Source organism: Musca autumnalis, unplaced genomic scaffold (genome assembly GCF_047663935.1).
Source record: "Musca autumnalis isolate F117 unplaced genomic scaffold, ASM4766393v1 scaffold_1, whole genome shotgun sequence".
Classification (NCBI taxonomy): Eukaryota; Metazoa; Arthropoda; class Insecta; order Diptera; family Muscidae; genus Musca; species Musca autumnalis.
Genome location: NW_027411644.1, coordinates 267912989 through 267934509, shown reverse-complemented (window position 1 = coordinate 267934509; position 21521 = coordinate 267912989). Strand labels below are relative to the sequence as shown.

Sequence of the window (21521 nt, the reverse complement as noted above, 5' to 3'; positions counted from 1 at the left end):
CTTGAAGAAAAATGTGTAAAATTGCAATAGAAAATAGATATTAACGCAACTAAATTATATTTAATCATAATAATGTTCAAAATAAGCAACAATAGTATGCTTCTATTGCAACTGCATTTTAGTTATCAGATACAAATTGTTTGTTGTTGCTGTTGTTTTGTTGTGTGGCTGCATCAGTGTATCAGAGACAATAAAACTGAGTTGCAAGTTTACCACGATAATTAGTCGACATTGAACAGCCAACACTAAGCTCAAACATTGGAGTTGAAAAGTGATACGCGTTCGCGTTTCCACCCCACAACTGGACACCAACGTCCAGGACATTTATGTGAAAAAGAAAGTAACAAAAAACCAACCATTGTTGCACCAAAAAAAGAGAAAAGTCCTTGAGTGATAAAAATAATAATAGAAACTAACAAGAAGTGAAGAAGCCAACCCAAAAAAAACCCCACCATTACAATGGCTCGTATATTAAAAACGATATCAGTGTTATTGTGTTCATTGTGTTTACTAATACCTGCGATACAAGCGGAAATACGCAGCCGCCCCTCAAAAAGTGTTAGTGCAAAAAGTAATAGCATTCATGATGGCCATAACACACATAAACACAACACAAACAATAATCCAGCTGCTGATGGTGCCTCAAAGACAAGTTCTGCAACATCCTCACATCCAGCAGCAGTTAACACGGATTTAGTTGATAAAATGTCTTGGAAGTGTGCCAACAATGCCAGTTGCCTATACAACTTGGCGAGTGGTATCATCAATTCGTATCGTCGTGGAGAAACAGTCCATCTGGGATTCTTAGATTTGGTTAAATTGCCACCATCGAAGAAGAGCAAAACGGCATGGAATGCTAGCGAAACCGGTCGTAGTATATCCACTTTTGTAGATTTCATTAGTGGCAATGCCATACGGATACCGGTTGGACCAATGGTCTTTAGTGTGCAACGTGATGAGGATGATTCCAACTATATTGAAATTGCTCTACTAAAGAAGGCAACCAGTAGCACAGGTATTGTCGCTGTTCTGTTGATTCGATCATTTGTTTTCCGTTTATAAATAAGTAGAACAAGAAACTGTGCACATACGTATTGAAAAGTGTTACACTTTCAAATTTTATTTATAAAACACAACAACAAAAACAAGAAGTCAGTCAGGAATGTTGCTTTAGGTGGATAAGTTTCGTTTTAGTTGCAGACATTTCGCTTTATTTCAACGTATATGGATCTAAGGATAAAAAAGTGAAACAATTAAATAAGAATGGCTATAACAATACCAGTTCGACTATATCGCTCATTTACAGAAAGAGTGGCATCACTCAAAAAACGCGTTTCCTGAGTTAGCAATCTCTAAAACTCATCGAGTTACAGCTTATTTACTACGAGTTTGGCATAATTCAACAAAATAGTCTTTTGAGTTTATGAATCACTAAAACAGATCAAACCATGCTTGGCCTCCAAAAAAAAAAAAATTAGCACTGATATCTGGCTAGCTGTTTGCAAAATATAGTCCAAGTGGTTATTCTATTTTTGATGTCATAATATTGAGATAATTGAGTTAAAACACAACAATACGGCTTTTTAAGAACCTCCTGAATTATTATGTACACCAATAGCACGGCGCTCCTGAACCAACTTTAAATGAAAGAAGCTTATAACTGGGAAATTTTTGAGGATTCTGATACTACAATGTTCATTCGTAGATGAGGAAAATCAAAAAAAAAAAAAAAAAAAAAATAACGACTGGGGCGCTTTTTACATAAATCGCGGTCAAAGTTCACATTTTTACGTTTTTTAGGTTTTCACGATTTTGCGTGACATAGCAAGCCCTATCAAAATGAAACTAAAGAAAATGTTGAATCAGTGAAAATTCTCTAAAAATGATATTTCCGTAGGTTTTACAATTTTTGAGATATATAAGTTCAAATTGGGATAATTCACTGACTGTATCGTCTCCTTATAAAACAATGCCATGGCTGCAATTTCCCAACTTAAACTTATATATCTCAAAAATGGTACAACCTAGGAAAAAATTACGAAAACCAATCTTTTAGATAATTTTCACCGCTATAAGATTTTTTCTAGTACCATTTCGATAAGACTTACCGTTTTCAAGCAGATCAACCAAATTTTGGGTATCGTACTATTTAAATAGAGTTTAAATTCAAAGATGGCCCATATCGGTCCACTCCTTCAGGTACCTCCCCCACAAATGTTGGAAATTGTTCGGAAAACTTGTGCGCACGATAACTTTTGAAGGGAGTTACCGATTTGGTCAATACTTAAACATCCCAATATATCTACCAGATATAGATCAGGGTCGAATATAGAACATACTTGTCCAACTCTTCGAGTACCTCCCACACAAAATGTAGGATAAGTTCACTTTAAGTCCTGCTCTCGAATGACTTTGATTTTTGTTGAAGCAACTTACATTCGCTGTCTCAATTTCGACGGTAAATTTTTTTTCAGGGGCAAGTCCATACTTCTTGAGAAACAGTAGTGGCTGGAGAGCACGATAACTCTCAAACTGATCAACCGATTTGGTCCAAAATTTGGCCTTTGTCCAAACTTAGTTTTAATTCGAAGATGGACAATACCGTCACTTAAATGGTATGCACGATATCTTTTGGACGTAACAACCAATTTGGTCCAAACTTTGGATCTCCTAAGATTTTGTCCAAATTTAGTTAAACTTCTAAAGTGGCCTATATCGGGAGCTATATCGAAATCTGAACCGATTCCGATATAATATGGCACACTTATTTCTAGACCAAATTCCAACAACAACAATAAAATCAACAATAAATGCGACCTGTACGTTGCGAACAAAAATACATGGACAGATGGATAGGCGGACGGACATGCATAAATCGACTCAGAAATTGATTATATGTATATCCCCAAAAGGAACTATGTATCTATTTCGTTTCCTTATGCATGTTACGTCAGAGTGGTGTTAAGTGTTTAGTTTAGTAAGATTTTAAGATTTCCAAAATTTGAGCACAATCTTAATATGTTATCACGTGCCACTGGGGCCTCATAGTTTCCATGGGCCCTATATATAGAAAATATTAAAATCCGATCCGATTTTCAAAAATTTTTTTAGGATTGCTTGATTAGCCACAGAAATGAACTGGTAAAAATTTCTCATCGATTGGACAATAAATGGGGCCTTTAGAGCAATTTTGTGAAAATTCACCTTTGGCCCTATACAAATTACTATGGAAACTTTGAGGCCCCCTTGGCTCGTGTTAACATATTCCCATTGTGCTTAAACTTTGGCAATCTTAAAATCTAACAAAACTTGGCAATCTTAAAATCTAACAAAACTAAACACTTTAGGTGGGTGCCGCCTAAAAAATCCGACATCGATGTTTGCCTTTGAGTTAAAACCAGTCTAATGTTACATACAAATGCACAAAGACATAATACCCCTTACCACAGTGTGGTGTATGGTATAAAAATAACAATGATATGACTTCATTAAGACAAGTCTTGAATTTCGAAAAACATCCGACCTTTATTTTCACGTTCTTTGTTTTGTTCTTTATGCTAACGATTTAGTGTACACTGTACACTAGGGTAATGCCCAGGGCTTTGGAGTGGAGCCATTTTCGCATATTTTCTATCTGTTGGGAATCCGGAATACATAGTAACACCCACTTGAGTATGATCATGTAGTAAAACCCTTCAAAATAACTAAAATCTAACGGTATCATTATACGGTTTCTCTATCAAAACAAAAACATACGAGTATATTTACAATTTTCTGAATTTGACTACATATCGTCGGTGTCATGCTTAAGTGTTCCATAAACTAGTAGAACTTATCTATCGAACAAACCACATAGTAAAAACTCCATCTGGAGCATTAAAATCGATAAAATATAGAAAATTTTACATAATTTCTAGAATTATGGTCGATATCATCTAAACTATTGGGAGTTGAACCAAGTAACCTTTTGCAGAAATCTTCCAAATAATGTTCTCAGCAATTCTTCAGAACATACTGAAACTCTAAAATGTTTATTTCATGCTGTTTCACCGGTATTTTGTATCATATCTTTTACAACCAGTATTTCAAACACTGTTCACACGAACAGTTTATTCTCGCATTTGACATATTAATTAAATTGTCTTTGAAAAACAAAATGACATGAAAAACAAAATGAAGAGTTGTGTATTACATTCCAGCAAATATTTTTCACGAAAGAAAGCATTGAGAAAAATTTAACAGTTTTGGGGATATGGTGCGAAATGTATGCAAATTATGGATTTTTTAGATATATCTTAAAATATATCTTAAAAAAATCAGATATCAGAAGAATATTCGCATTGGTTTCAGAGATATAGCCCAGAATTTCCTTAAATAGTCAATATTTAACCATGTTTAGACGGGACCATAAAATCCAAGCTGGATCCGACATAACAAAACCTAACTAGGGATTTTGTCGCTTGGGTCTGTACTTTCAAAAAATTCTCACTTCAAATAGTTTGCGCAAAATGACCTTAAAAATGTTGCACAGTGTAGTTCAAGTCAAAAATATAAATATTTTCTTTAGACAGCTCCACGCAGTTTTGACGCAAAACATTAAAATGTGATTATCTCAAAACGGACAAATGGCGTATGGAACACTTCAACTTGACACCTACGATATGTACCCAATGAAACCCGAAATACCAACATGCCGTAATTGATGTCTGATAACACTGTTTGTAATTTTTGAGTCATGGGAAGTTAGCCATATTCTGACACCGCAGCATGATAGAAGATCAGAAAGAAGGCACCTGTCCGGCGTATTTCTCCATCACATGCACCTCCACGGTTATGGACCACTCATGTTCAAAGTCAAAATCGCCGAGGTCAAATTCTCTTTTCAATTTTCTGGAGTTGGTCTGTAGTAACGGTTCTTAAAGGTCAAAATAGCAAAATAGCATTAAACAAATACTAATTTTATCCTATTTTCTTGGGTTCTGGTCCGTCCATAAATGCTACACTGTTCAAAATTCAAGAAAACATAGTTGATTGTTTTCTTTCAAATATATTCCTAAAGTTTCAGTAAGTAACTTTCGGGAATATATGAACTTTCTAGGAACTCTTCTTATGGCATGTTTCTCTAAGACGATTCGAATTCAAATTCGTTCGAATTACTACGAAACTCCTGTTGTAGGAAATATTTATTTGATTGAAAATAAGAACAATTCAAATATTTTTCAAAACACAGGTTCTGGATTCTTGTTCTATGCAAAATTTAAATGAAAAATATTTTCTTTATAAAATTTTTCATTTGACATTTATTTCCTTTATAAAAGTTTTCATTTCAAATTTTCATAGAACAAGAATTGAGCCCCAGAAGTCTAAGTGAAACAGGCCATTAATGATTAAAATAGTAAAACAACTTAAAAATTGAATTTTGCGGGACACATGTTTTTTTTTTTTTGGTTTTCAATAACGCTGCTATGACACCGCAGCATATGATTTCTTTTGGTGTTGCACACTGTAATGTAACTAAAAACCTACGCAATACATAAAATTGAGACGTACCGTTATATTGTGTTATATTAAATCGTAAACCTATATCGACAATTATTTGCAGGAATGTTTATACCCTACACCACCATGTGGGGAGGGTATTATAAGTTGGTTTTGGCCAAAAAGTTTGTAACGCATCGAAATAATGGTCGTAGACCCATACTTATATATACCAAAATGAATGTCTCGACGAGCTGAGTCGATCTGCCTATGTGTGTCCGTCCGTCAGTCCGTCCGTCCGTCCGTCTGTCCTCTGTCCGTCTGTCCATCTAAACCTTGATCGGATCGTCACGAAATTTTGGGTGTTGATGGGGGTCCCGGAGGGGAAGAAGCCTATTGATTTTGGTGATGGTCGGATAATATTTAGGGGTCGGAATGGGCAAAAAACTTTAGTGGATAAAAAGACAACGTTTTGTTCCAAAGCGAATATCTCAGCTTCTATACGGGGTATACCAAAAGCAAAACCTGACAATAAAAGTAGAAAATAATATTTCTAATGATGTAAAGTAGGTTCTCGTAGGTGATCAAACAACGAAGATATCACAATAGTCGCAAATAAAACACAACTTTTCATTTTTGCGATTTCAATTATAATAACGATTTTCACAGCTTTGGTTGGGGACTTTCCAAAAGCAAAGCCTGGCTATGAAAGTAGAAGATCCCATCTTTACGACGATGTAAACTAGGTCGGCGTAGGTGACCAAATAACGGAGATTTCGCAATAGTCGGTAATACATCCCATTTTTCCACTTTTTTGGAAATCACGCTACAGGTCGCAATTTCGATCGGATCGTCACGAAGTTTTGAGGGTTAATGGGGGTCACACAGATGAAGAAGCCTATTGATTTTGGTGATGGCCGGATAATATTTAGGGGTGGTAATGGGCAAAAAACTTATTTGGAGAAAAAGACAACGTTTTTTCCTAAGCAAATATCTCAGCTTCAATATGGGGTATACCAAAAGCAGAACCTGGCCATGAAAGTAGAAAATATCGCCTTTCTGATGATGTAAAGTAGGTTCTCGTAGGTGATCAAACAACGAATAGATCGCAATAGCCGCTAATAGAACCCAACTTTTTATTTTTGCGATTTTAATAATAATGACGAATATCACAGCTTCGGTTGGGGATCTTCCAAAAACAAAGTCCGACTATGAAAGTAAAAAATCCCATCATTACAATGATGTAAAGCAGGTTGGCGTAGGTATCCAAATAACGGAGATATCGCAATAGTCGGTAATACATCCATTTTTCCACTTTTTTGGAAATCACGCTACAGGTCGCAATTTTAATTGGATCGTCACGAAATTTTGGGTGTTATTGGGGGTCCCACAGAGGAAAAAACCCTTTGATTTTTGATAATGGGCGGATATTATTCAGGGGTCGGAATGTAAAAAAAAAATATTTGGAAAAAAGACCAACGTTTTATTTCAAAGTTAATATCTCCCTTCTGTAGGAGGTATATCGAAAGCAAAACCTGGCAAGGAAAGTAGAAAATATCACCTTTACAACGTTGTGATGTAGGTTTTCATAGGTGGTCAAACAACAGAGATATCGCAATAGTCGGTAATGCATCCCTTTTTCCATTTTTGTGCAATCACACTACGAAATTTTGATCGGATCCTCACGAAGTTTTGGGGGTTAATGGGGGTCTAACAGAGAAAGAAGCCTATTGATGGTTGGCATACATCCCACTTTTTCATTTTTTATTTAGGTTGTACTGTCGATGCACTTAAATGCGTTTCAAAAAAATTGACCTGTGTTAATGAAGACATTCAGAGCAAAGGCGTTAAGCTATCCCAATTTTAATATTTTGAATTTTATTAGTCAAAAGCTTATGAACGGGGGTAGTGGTGTAGGGTATTACATAGTCGGCGCCGACCCGACTATAGCCTTGGCTCACTTGTTTATATATAGGCATTTCGGTTCGATAATGTTATAAAATGTTTCAAAATACCGAAATTCAGTCGTTACCGTTCTATGGGTTTATCATAACGTGGACTGATATAACCCATTTTGAATACAAACATCTTAAGAATAATGTAAAATTCTGTACCAACATATATGGCTCTATCTTAAATGATGCGAGCTTTATCCTGATTTCAACAGACAGATAAACATATATCTTTATACTTTATAGAGTTTCGATGTGTTACATACGGAATGACAAAATAAGTAATTAGGTGGAAAGTATCCTTTGTCTATCACATCAAAAAGAATACAAGTAAAACCAACATTAAGTTCGGCTAGGTCGAACGACAAACGGGAATGATTAAGTGGGCATACGACATTAATACATCCACCAAAGATGTAATGCCCATAATTTAACGTCGATTTGTTAAACATTTTTCCTTTCGGTCATTTCAATTATAACTCTATTATAAAATATATATTTGTGACTTCCTCGGCATAAATCTATTGCCAAATTGGGCATTACATTTAATCCAAAATTGATTTTGATATATTCTAATCGAAGAACAACAGGATTTCTCATAGCATACGAGTAGATCTTTTCTAAGAGGGACAAAAGGTTACTTAGCTTTTCTTTCAGATGACCCATGCTCTTCAGTTATAAAAAAAAAACAGTAAAGTCCTTTAACAGACGAACATTTCCTTATAGTATATGTAAAGGGGGTCGTTTAACAAAATGGCAGGAAGATCATCTTAAAAAAGACACCAAATTTTCTCATCCAAATTCAGCAAGAAGTCTAGTAGGATCAATATCACTTCCATGAAAATCCTGTCGGTCTTCGATACAATTTCTCTTACAGTATCACATGGCCTTTTTTAGAAGTCTATCTAATAGCAAACATTGACCAGTAAATTTTCTAAAAGATCTTTCCCAGGAATATATGGGATATGAAAACAGTATTCCAAAGTGTATTATAAACACGACTCCGGCTCCGACTCCAGCAAAATTTGCTAGACTCCGACTCCAGGCTCCAACTTCGAAACCCTGATTATATCTATTACAACCTCATAGCCCTGTATCATATTTGTATGAGCTTTTACCTAATATTAGATAAAATCTTAATTATTCATTTGAAAATGTTTCTATATGAGCTTTTTTTAGTAACTATAAATGGTTTTGAAATCACTATAACCAGATATATATAACTCAAAATAAACTTTGGAGCCACACGACATAACCAAGATGGCATAATCTTTTGTGTCTCACAAAATTTATCAACATATCATTATATATATATCATTTTATATCATCTATAATTTTATTTCATATATCATATCAATTAAAAGTGGTTTGTGCTGGACCTTTTTCCTTATATAAATGGAATAAACGTTATTGTAGTCAATAATAGGCATACATTAGTGCAATGGGAAATATTTTTTTTTTTTCATGGTATTTTTTAAAAAATAAATTTTTTAAAGTGGTTTTGCTTGACCTTTTTTAATATGCAATAGTTCATTCATTCTTGCTACAGGAAATTATTTTTGAGAAAAAATGTCAAAAAGTCATTACCCGAATGTGTTGATATGATTAAATATGTGCCTCGTGGAAATAATGGTTTTAGACTTCAACAAGTAAGAAAAGTCTATAGTCGGACGGAGCCGACCATGGGATACCCTATACCACTATCCCCGGAACATCTTTTCAATGATTGTGAAAATTTAATTATCAAATATCAGAGATGTAATGTATAATACTTATGACCAAAACCAAAAAGTTATCTAGCATGACAAAGGCATTTTTGTAGCAGGAAAGGAAAATTTAGTTCACACAAACTAAAATGTAATGAAACCTACTTATGTAGTACAACTACTTCCGTTGTTAAACCGCTACGTTATTGAAATTTTTACCAATTTCACACAAAAGTTTCAGTCCATTTAACCCGCTAAGTATTATCTGATCTTCACGTTGGTTTGTACGCTTCTTCTTCATCATAAACTCAAACTTTGTTTATTATTTTGACCTACAGAGCCGCTACAAAATTGGTTAAAATTTTGTTTTTGGTCCATTTCATCCCCTGAACATTTCACGATCATCACCAAAAACTAATCATTTCTATTCTGGCCCGAACCCAACCTCCTTAAAAAATTCGTTACATTCGGTCCATAATTGCGGCCTTAAGCTTGTTTACAATTTTTAATGGACGGACACACATCGCTAAATCGCTTTATCTCGTCGAGATATGAATTTCGGCATACCAAATAAGGGGTCTAGGACGAATATTTCGTGGTGTTACATAAACTTTTGGAGAGACAATATGTAGCATGGAATAAAAATGTGGTTCTCTACACAGAACCCATTATATATTAGGCAGTAGGCCCGTTATCTAGCAAACAGTAGTTTTTTCCATATGTAGGCTACTTTGCGAAATATATATGTCCTCAAGGAATTAAAATATCGACCAAAAATTAAATTTTTATATTTTTCATACAAAAGTAATGGACCATTTCACCCGCTAAAGAATATCAGATCATCATTCAAAATTGTAGGCATCTTTTTCGACCTATACTCTTACCCGGTGCAAAATTTCGTGACTATTGAGGTATAATTGGGACCTCTAGCGAGTTTATGATTACACTACAAATAAATAACTGACTATATTAGGCTGTAACTCTGTTATCTGATCATGCACACCAACATAATTGGCATCAATTGAAAGGTCAAGCGTTCCACTTCCAGGTATAGCTAACTTGTCCGGAATGTCACTTCCAGGAATTAAGATATAAGCTGTATATTAAAAATTTTCACAATTTTCACACAAAAGTTTTGGTCCATATAACCCTCTAAATATTATCCGATCGCCATCTCAAATTGCAAGCTTCTCCTTTGTGATATACTCTTACCTTATTTAAAATTACGCGTTGATCGGACTATTATTGAGACCTACAGAGCCGCTAGAAAATTGGATAAATATTATGTTTTTGGTCCATTTCACCCGATAAATATTTCACGATCATCACGAATAAGAATAGGGATCTATTCTGATCTGAACCCGACCTCCATACAAAATTTCACGACGATCGGTCCATAATTGCGGCCTGGAGCGTGTTTACAATTTATAATGGACAGACGGACGGACGGACGGACACACATCTCAAAACTCGAAAACTCTAAAGTAGCAGGTACACACGAAAACTTTCGCAATGGATCATCGTTGGTCAAAACTTTGCATATCGTAATATTTCTGCATATCATAGATAAACTTCGAAGATTGTACAGTTTTTGGTTTAGAAGTTTTGTGACCAGTGGAACATCAAATGTCAAATTACAGAGAGTTCAAATGTCAAATTACCAAAACATGGACCTATGTTAAAAAAGTTTTGGTGGGGAAGTTTCGTGACCGCTGAAACCTCAAGTGTCAAGTTACGTTAACAATTGTAGCTAAAATCCTCAAAATGCCGGAAATTGGGAGTATGAGGGCTATACAAAAAACATGGACCTTTATTGACGATTTTTGGTGGAGATGTTTCAGGACCACTGAGAACCTCAAATGTCAATTTACAGCCAGTTAGGTCGAAAAATTTAGCTAAAATCCCCAACATATCTTAAATCGGGAGGTACCGTTATATAGGGGCTACACTAAAACTTGGACATTACTTGATCACTTTTGTAAAGAAGTTTTTTTGGTCAGTGGGAACATCAAATGCCAAATTTCAGCTAATTTGGTTAGAAAATGTAGCTAGAAGCCTTAAAATACCTTAAATCGGGAGGTAAACTTATATGGGGACTATACCTAAACGTGGACCTATCTTGTAAATTTTTAGTGGAGAATTTTGTTAGTCATTGAATACCGAAAACGTCAAATTTCAGCGAATTGGAGCCAATTCGGGCGTAAAATATATCTAAAATCCTAAAAATACCTTAAATCGTAAGGTACCGTTATATGGGGGCTAGACCATAACGTGGACCTATCTTTACAATTTTTAGTGGAGAAAGTGCTTTTTCATTGGGAACCTCAAATGTCAAGTTTCAGTCCGGTAGCAGGTGGTACCTTTATATGGGGGATATACCAAAACGTGGACCTATAAAGCCCATCCTCGAACTTGAGCTAACTATGGAAGAAGACACTTGGTGCAAAATGTTAGCGTTGTATCTCAATTAATGCGGACGCTAGAGTGCTAAGAATATACGGACATGACTATATCGATTAAGAATTTTATCCTGATCAAGAATACGAGGGCGATTCGGAAACTATATTAACTAAATATTTTTATTTTTCAATATAATCTCTTGAAACTTCAATACACTTAGTCCAACGCTTTTCTAGAAATTCTATCCCTTGATTAAAATAGTTTTCCTCAAGGTCTTCAAAATAGTGGTTTACAACTGTAATTGCATCTTCATTTGAGGTAAAACGCTTGCCAGCAAGGAATTTTTTTAGATTTGGGAACAAGTAAAAGTCACTGGGAGCTAAATCAGGAGAATAAGGTGGGTGGTCAAGCAACTCGTACTTTAATTCGTTGATTTTAGCCATTGTTAAAACACTCTTGTGCGCTGGTGCGTTGTTTTGATGAAAAATTATTTTTTTGTGTTGTTAGTCAGGACGTTTTTCTCGAAATTGTTTTGATCCAAAAGGTTGCAATAGTACTCTGAATTTATTGTTTTACCCTTTTGCAGATAGTCAATCAATAAAATACCTTTGAAGTCCCAAAAAACCGTTGCCATGACCTTACCAGCCGATTGAATTGTTTTTGCCTTCTTTGGGGCACTTCCTCCAGCGTCAGTCCATTGTTTGGATTGTTCTTTTGTCTCTGGAGTATAGTGGTGGATCCATGTCTCATCAACAGTTATGAAACGACGCTTAAAATCCATTTTATTTCGCTTAAAACGATCCAAACAAGCTTGAGAAATGTTCATTCTTATGCGTTTTTGATCGACTGTTAACAAATGCGGCACCCGTCTTGCAGAAAGCTTTTTCATCTGTAGTTCTTCATGCAAAATTAAATGGACTCGATCATTTGAGATGCCCATGATATTAGCAATTTCACGCACTTTTATTCGTCGATCATTTAATACCATATCATGCACTTTGGCTACAATTTCTGTTGTTGTTGCTGGTTTTGGACGTCCACTAAGTGGTTCATCTTCAATTTTTGTATTTAAATTCAGCAACCCAATTTTTTACTGTTGCATATGAAGGAGCACTTTCACCTAACACATTCACCATATCATTATGAATTTCTTTTTCCGATAAACCTTTTTTATGTAAATATTTAATGACAGCACGCATTTCTAATTTTTCCATTGTAAAAAAAATTGCGGATGCGTCTTTTTTGAACACCTGTTTCTATATGAAGGAGTTGCCAGATCGAAACAAAATTTAACATGTGTTCATAACAGAGATGGAAGTTTCCAAAACACTTAACTTTTTTCTGTTTATACCGCACTTTTTGTGCTAGGCTAAGAAGTTTCCGAACTGCCCTTAATATGGTCGCAATAGATTAGTTGGATGTGTTAGAAAAAAAAAAAAAACCATACATACTATGGTGGAGGGTATAAAAACAGACATACGTTGCTTATACTATAGTGGAGGGTATATAAACAACGAAAACAAGAAGTCATTCAAGAATGCTGATCTAGCTAGAATTCTGATATGCTATGTTATGATCATCACTAACAAAAAATGGTGTCTATTCATTTCAGAACCCGACCTCCCTACAAAATTTCTTGACGATTGGTCCATAATTGCGGCCTTGAGTTCGATTACAATTCTTGGTAGACGGATATCGGTACATGAAATTTGAGCAAAAGTAACGTATATATGTAACTTATATAATTACTGAGTTAACAGAAACCCCTTAAAAGATTGGGGTCTGCTTCTTCTTTTTTGTGTCACAGACACACTATCACGGGCACCTGGAGTTTCTGAGTCTCGGGATTGTAGTGAGCAAAAAAGTCTACTGGACCATATGTCTAAAGTGAAAATCGAGCCCCTGGATTTGACTTGAAATTTTTATACCCTATACCACAATGTGGAAAAGGGTATAATAAGTTTGTTTTCCCAAAAATTCATGTAACGCCGCGAAATATTCGTCGTAGACCCCTCATGTGGTATACCAAACTTCATATCTCGACGAGATAAAGCGATTTAGCGATGTGTGTCCGTCCGTCCGTCCGTCCGTCTGTCCGTCCATTAAAAATTGTAATCAAGCTAGAGGCCGCAATTATGGACCGATTGTCACGAAATTTAGTATGGAGGTCGGGTTTGGACCAGAATAGAACTGATTAGTTTTTGGCGATGATCGTGAAATGTTAAAGGGATGAAATGGACCAAAAACAAAATTTTTGCTCGATTTTGTAGCCGCTCTGTAGGTCGCAATAATAGTCCGATCGGCGCGAAATTTTAAACGTAGTTTTGGTTTGAGATGAAGAAGTAGCGTGCAAGTCAACGGTATGATCGGATAATATTTAGCGGGTTAAATTGATCAAAACTTTTGTGTGAAAATTGGTAAAATTTCTAATGCACATCTTATAACAGCTAGCCCGGAAAGCTAGTGCACAGGGATAGTGGTATAGGGTATCACATGGTCGGCCCCGTCCGACTATAGTCTGTTCTTACTTGTTTATCCAGGTTTTTTGCATATTTTCGTATATAACAGCCAAACCATTGAGATTTTCGATCCAAAACACAGACAAAAATTTTAGTCAAGACAATAATTAAGAACTCTCTAGTACAGCTCAAAAGCATTGGAATGCTCCTTCAGGCAGGTTTGGCCTTAACAAAGTGGAAATTTTTCGCAAAATATCGATAAATGACACTGTGCTACAAAACGGAACTCAAAGTCAGTGGGTGGATCTAAGGTCTAGTAGACTTTTTTGCTCAGTACAATTCCAAAAATTAGAAACTCCAGGCGCCCGTTAAAATTTTTTCAGTAACAAATTACAGCAATTTCTGTTGGAAAATGGAAAATGTTACAAAAACCCTCGAAGTAAATAAAATCGAGCGGTACCTTAATATAGGGTTTAACCAAAACCTGGACCAGTACGGATAGAGTTTCCTACTGAAAACATAAAATTGAAATTTTGCTACAATCTTCAAAATACCCTAAATCGTTGTACGGGATGTGGTAAAACCAAAGCCGGGGCCTATATCGATAGTTTTTATAGAAAAATGTCTGCTTACTCTGAAATTTTGTCTGAGAAATTTTATCCGTAAAATGTGTATTTTTATACCCTATACCACAATGTGGAAAAGGGTATAATAAGTTTGTTTTCCCAAAAATTCATGTAACGCCGCGAAATATTCGTCGTAGACCCCTCATGTGGTATACCAAACTTCATATCTCGACGAGATAAAGCGATTTAGCGATGTGTGTCCGTCCGTCCGTCCGTCCGTCTGTCCGTCCATTAAAAATTGTAATCAAGCTAGAGGCCGCAATTATGGACCGATTGTCACGAAATTTAGTATGGAGGTCGGGTTTGGACCAGAATAGAACTGATTAGTTTTTGGCGATGATCGTGAAATGTTAAAGGGATGAAATGGACCAAAAACAAAATTTTTGCTCGATTTTGTAGCCGCTCTGTAGGTCGCAATAATAGTCCGATCGGCGCGAAATTTTAAACGTAGTTTTGGTTTGAGATGAAGAAGTAGCGTGCAAGTCAACGGTATGATCGGATAATATTTAGCGGGTTAAATTGATCAAAACTTTTGTATGAAAATTGGTAAAATTTCTAATGCACATCTTATAACAGCTAGCCCGGAAAGCTAGTGCACAGGGATAGTGGTATAGGGTATCACATGGTCGGCCCCGTCCGACTATAGTCTGTTCTTACTTGTTTTATTTATAAAACCATTATTTCAAAATTATGGAGAAATATGTGTTTGTAAACATTTTAATATTTTTCAGCTCGCCATGGCATATTAGGTGGAGGCGGTGATGATGGTGGCGGCTTGCTTGGTGGTAGCGGTAGTGGAGGTGGTGGCGGTGGTCATGGACATCACGGAATTATTCAACGATTTAAGGAGCGACATGACAAAGAGGACAAAAAACAAATGCAAATGTATGTACCCATGTATTTGGCGGCCACTACTTTTGGGTGGACGTTGGTGGCTGCAAAATTTGTTGGTATGTTGACATTAAAGGCCCTGGCCATTTCAAAAATCGCATTTGTGGTAGCTGCTATGGTATTGATGAAGAAATTAATGGAGAACGCTTCAGAGAAGTAGGAGAATTAATAAATAGGGACATTTTGCTTTCGAAATATATAAATTATTTTTATTTTTCAATTTCAGAATGATGTACCAATATCCCGAACATTCACCGTATATGATGCCCTATAGCATGGATTATGGTATACATTCAATGGCAGGTGGGCCAGCAGATATGGCAGGTTCTGACATGTATGCTGGTGGCATGCCAATACATGCTGCTGCCGTTGCCCCAATGGGTGGTCATCCAGGTCATCCGGGTCTCGAACATTATGCAGCTGAAAGTTCGCTACATCAGAATATTGCAGAAGCCCAAAATAATACCCAAGTTCTAGCTGCACTCAATGCGGCTGGTTTGGGACAAAAAGTTAAACGTGAGGATTCATGGCTTGGACGAAGTAAGTCTTCTACAAGACATTTTGATTATAAAGCACATTTCTTATTTGCTCACCTAAAAATATTATAGCACCTCACCAAAAGCACATCTATAAAGCATCAAATAATGCACACTTTAATTTAAGAGACAAATACAAACAATCTTCATTGAATATTTATGATGATCTTATAAAAGTTGCCGCTGTAGCAGCTGCCGAAGTTGTCGAGGAAAATGAAAAACGTTTACAATGGAAGGCAAATTTACTTGGCATGGATGTTGAAGATGTCGAAGAAGAGGAGGAGGAAGATCATATATTCAATGAAGAAGAAAGTATAAAAGATACGTTGGAATTTTTAGGAATGGATATCCGGAAAAGAAAAAGTAATTGGTAGTTCTGATGTAGTTGTATTTTTTGTAAATACAATATTTATATGTAGTAGACATATCGAAACATAACTATTACCACCACGGAACATTGATGATCTCGCATATAATCATTAAGATTAGTTCCTAAGAATTGTTTTAAGTGAATAAAACTTGTTTTATATAAATATACGTATGTAGCTTATTATCATAGCGCGCTAGTACTCCATCTTTAACAATCTAAAGTGTGTGAAGTATGTCATGATTCGTTCGGTCGCATTGTCTCCCTCCCACAGCTATGCAAAATATGCGCTAGTTTTTTATTTCAATAGCAAAATCAATTCATGTGCTATGCTGCAAACATTGAAATATCATAGCACATGATATATGCTACCGCACACAGCATAGCATAGTCAACAAAATCAAAAATGAATGCTATTGCTATGCTGTGCTGTTATCAAAAACAAAACCGAAAACTATTGCTGGGCTGTGCTGCGAACGTGAAAGTAGCATAGCATATGGTTTATGCTGTGCTTGTGAAATCTTCACAGCACATAGAATAGCATAGTCATCATAATCAAAAACGAAAACTATTGATGTGCTACGCTGCGAAAATTTTACCAGCACAGCACATGGTCTATGCTGTGCTTGTGAATTCTGTGCAGCACACAGCATAGCATAGTTAGTTATCACAATCCAAAACGAATGCTATTGCTATGCTGTGCTGCCGATATTTTAACAGCATAGTAAACAGCCTTAGTCATGAAAACAATAACGAAAACTATTGTTGTACTGAGCTTTGAACAAAATCAACAGCATAGCATCAAACATAACCCAGATGATGTTTGATGGCAAAGAAGTACATATGTAGTTGAATTAGGCGTGAAAGTGATATTGGACAAGATTTTTACCTAATACGTTCGAATGAGTATAAAATAACTTGCTAGATTTATTGTACATTTTAATATATTGTGTCACACTACTATTATTTTGACCAAAAATATTGCTTTGTTCTGGAACTTGCAACAGTCTACTATTTTTTAAATGTTGACACTTTATAAATTTGTCAAAAACTCAAAAATAATAGATACTTGCAGGTTTTGGAACAGAGTAATTGTTGTTATAGATAACAAAATGTTAAAGAAAATATTGAATAATAGGCTTGATCGTTCTAAAAATGTTCTTAGGAAAAATATAAAAATATAACAGATTTCAGCCAAAATGTAATAACAATAGGTTCCCGAAATTATGTCATTTACGGAAGCAAATTTCGAAATTTTTAAGTTTACGAAGTTACAAGTTGTTCTCTCCCAAAAGCTTAAAAAAATTGCATGTGTATGTTTCAACGTGTAACTTAAGAATAACTTCTGAATATTAAATTAACAAAAAAGTGCAAATGCAGGCGATTGCCACGTGTACCTTTTTCAATATACATTTCATTCTCACTTCCTCAGTGTTCGGAAACACTGACCAACTATCAGTAAGTAGGTTTGCTGTGTTAATATTAATGATGATATGCTATGTCGAAATGTTCACAGCATAGCATAGCATGACTGTGCTGTACTGTGAAATTTTCCTTTCCTCCTGAAATTTGTCGGTATAGGTCCACACCTTCATATAACTGTACCGCCCCCATATAACTGTACATCCCAATTTTCGCTAGTTTAAAGTTTTAGCCTCATTATAATACCACCGAAATGGCTGAAATTTTATATTTAGTCTTCGTTGGGAGTATAAAAAATTCCACCTCAAAGAATGGTTCCTCCCGATTTTCGGTGTTTTGAAGGTTTCAGCGTCATTATCACACCGAAATGAACGAAATTTGGTATTTAGTCTTCCATGGGAGTATAACATATTCCCGATGAGAATTATCAGTATACGCCCATGTCTTCATATAGCCCCCTTTAAAGAGTAACTTAAGGAATAAAACTTTCCACCAGAAATTTGTCGGTAATGCTCCACATCGTCATATAGCCCTCATAGAACGGTCTCTTCAAATTTTCGGTATTTTGAAGGTTTTGGCTTCAACATCCTACCGAAGAACAGTGGATCCACTTGTATGGAGAATGTGGCCAACAAATATTTGGAGTGTAAAAATCAAGCCAATGCACGGGTTACAGCTTTGTGCTGCTGCGAAGAGTGTTTTAAGAAACCCTGAGCGTAACATTCTCCCCCCTTTCCCCTCTGGAAGGGGTATACGGTAAGAATTGTTTTTTGCTGTTAATACAAAATGACATGAACAAACGTCCCGATTATTTTGTGATGCAAAAATAGGCTTGGGGAAACTAAAAAATCTCCAAAAACATAAAATCCAACAAATTTAGCGGATTAAAAAAAAACATTGTCTGAAAATTGGTAAAATTTTTAATATAGATCTTATAGCGTTCTTCCTGGAAGGCACGTACCGCCAACGTAAGACAAATTTGGAAGAAGATTTCGTTATCCTTCTACTGATGTCAATTATATTAATGTACGTGGTCAGATAACAGAGTTATACGCTAATATATACATAGAAAACCTATTCTAGGGCAGTTTTAGTCCGTGACCCACCATTTATAGTCTGGCACTAGATGGCAGCTGATTTTAATACTGAATAATTTTAAACCCATGACCTACTTTGGAAAATTATTCCCGAGGTGGGCACTGGTGGTCATCATGACTAAAACCTTAGGTCAAATTTAAGTATATGACCGAATTAGCATTACAAAATACTCTAAGAAAATATGCAGCTAACTAGAATTCCACAATACGCTAAAATACTATTTTTTAATGAAAATTAAGCTATTACCTCCTCCTTCAAAATCCACTATAATATTTTGCTATACGTATTAATTTCACGATATTTTGAATATACATTTACATATGTATTTACTTGCACTTAAAATATAGGTTGTACTCACAACAAAAAATATTAGTCAAATGTTCCGGTTTTTTTATTTTATTTTTAAGCTATTCTTAAGAAGATCGCGTTCGAATGAAACAAAAACTAATATATTATTAAAAAGGTCCATGTCATAGCTGTTTTGGCCAATGGGTGCGAAGTGGCGAAATTTGTTATTTAGTATTCGTTGGGGGCATAGAATAGGCCCACGACTTCATATAGCACCCATAGTTAAATTAAGATATTCTGCTCTTTCAAAGAATAAGAGGAAGAGTTTAGTACGTTATTCAATTATTTACTTAAATATATTTCGCCGCTCTTACTTGTTGAATCATCAGATGAAGTCATTGGGTGACAAGGCAGGGCTGTACAGCGGATGACCCATCAATTCCACATTTTGTCTGCTTTGAATCGAAATTTGAGAGCTCGCACAAAGATTTAATTTAATCGCTGCACTCTTGCCGTGATTATCCACGTCGAAACTTGTGAAAAATGATTGGACGAAAATCTTCACAAGTATTTCCATTTTTTTTTTTTCAAACTAATTTTTCAAGTCACAGTAATGCGGCCCATACACTGTGGGCATGCAGGACAGCATTTGTAATAGTATTAGCAAATTTTGAAGCATTTGTCAATGTATGTGTGAATATTTTTTGCAAGATAGAAATCAAAACTATTTTGATTTTGGAAATGAAACCCTTTCAGTCAGATGAATTTTGTTTATTTTCGAAGTAATCAAAAAACAATTATTGAAAATAATAAATATTGTTTGTGGGGAAATTAAAAATTTTTGAAAACTTCAAAAAACCGTGTTTTGGAGGAAAATGTATTATTTCTGGAATGTGTATTGAAGGAATGCCACACACTACTCAATCTTACACGTATACAAAGGGTTCATCGGCAGCAGCAGTTTGGCAGTAAATGTATGGGCCGCGTAAACAACACCACACATGATAGTACAGTCTGTCGCAAAAGTTAGTATGCAGCATTGAAATCAAAATGTGTGAGGTATAAAAAGTACAAAAACTTATTGATAAGTTATAACTTATTGATAAAACATGAAAATTCCGTAATATGTATTTGCATTCATTAGAAAATGCACGGTCCGAATCCCAAAAAGGCCAACATTTATATCGCAAGAGTTACTATGCACCGCAGAACCCTTGTGGAACTTAATCATTAAGTGTAAGGATTAAGGATTATTACATTTTTCGAAAGGACAATGGCCCCGAAAGTATAAGTTTGCTTCAAGAAATTAGCGTTTTATCAAACAGGACAAGTTGAAACTCGATCAAGATAACCGCATATTGAAACTTAAGAGCTTTTCTGGAGATTTCATGGCTTTAGAATTCATAAACAGGACGTAACACACGGAATTTTGTCGCTACGGTAGTTATATTTATATAAAACCAATTATTCTTGGTTTTACGATCCAGTGTACGGTGGATTTGTCAGTATAAATACTATAACTGTCATTAAAACTAATTAATATCCGCTTGAGGTCATGTTTTTATACCCTCCACCATAGTATGGAGGGTATATTAAGTTTGTCATTCCGTTTGTAACACATCGAACTAATCATTTGCGGCCCTATAAAGTATATATATTCTTGATCAGGATAAAATTCTAAGACGATCTAGCCATGTCCGTCTGTCTGTCCGTCTGTCCGTCTGTTGTAATCACTCTAGCGTCCGCAATAATTGAGATAGAGTGCTGAAATTTTGCACCCGAGGGTCTTTTTTCCATAGGCAGGTCAAGTTCGAAGACGGGCTATATCGGTCCACTCTTTGGTATAGCCCCCATATAACGGTACCTCCGGATTTGAGGTATTTTGACGTTCTTCGCCACATTTGCTGACCGAATTAGCTGATCAATAAACTCATATCCCAAAGGATATGGGCATAGGCCCATGTTTTGGTATAGCCCCCATATATCGGTACCTCCCGATTTTCGGTATTTTGAGAATTTTAGCTACAATTTTTAACCGAACTAGCTGTAATTTGCCATTTGAGGTTCTCAGTGGTCGCATAATATCTCCACCAAACATCGTCAACATAGGTCCATGTTTTGGTATAGCCCCCATATAACGGTACCTCCAGATTTTCGGTATTTTGAGAATTTTAACCACAATTTGTGACCGAACTACCTGCAATTTGACATTTGAGGTTCTCAGTGGTCAGGAAACATCTCTACCTAACATCGTCAACATAGGTCTATGTTTTGGTATGGTCCCCCTTATAACCGTAC

At 35.7% G+C, this 21521-nt stretch overlaps 1 protein-coding gene across 1 annotated transcript in view; it reads left to right on the top strand.

Moving 5' to 3' along the window:
* The first annotated feature begins 219 nt into the window (after window positions 1-219).
* Osi4 (Osiris 4) overlaps window positions 220-21521 on the top strand; it is a 28644-nt gene continuing 7342 nt past the window's right edge. Inside the window, exons 1-3 of the mRNA XM_073961140.1 lie at window positions 220-1015; window positions 15353-15668; window positions 15739-16052. Of these exons, the coding sequence (XP_073817241.1) occupies window positions 460-1015; window positions 15353-15668; window positions 15739-16052 (1186 nt within the window). The 5' untranslated portion in view covers window positions 220-459. The remainder of the gene's footprint in view (window positions 1016-15352; window positions 15669-15738; window positions 16053-21521) is intronic.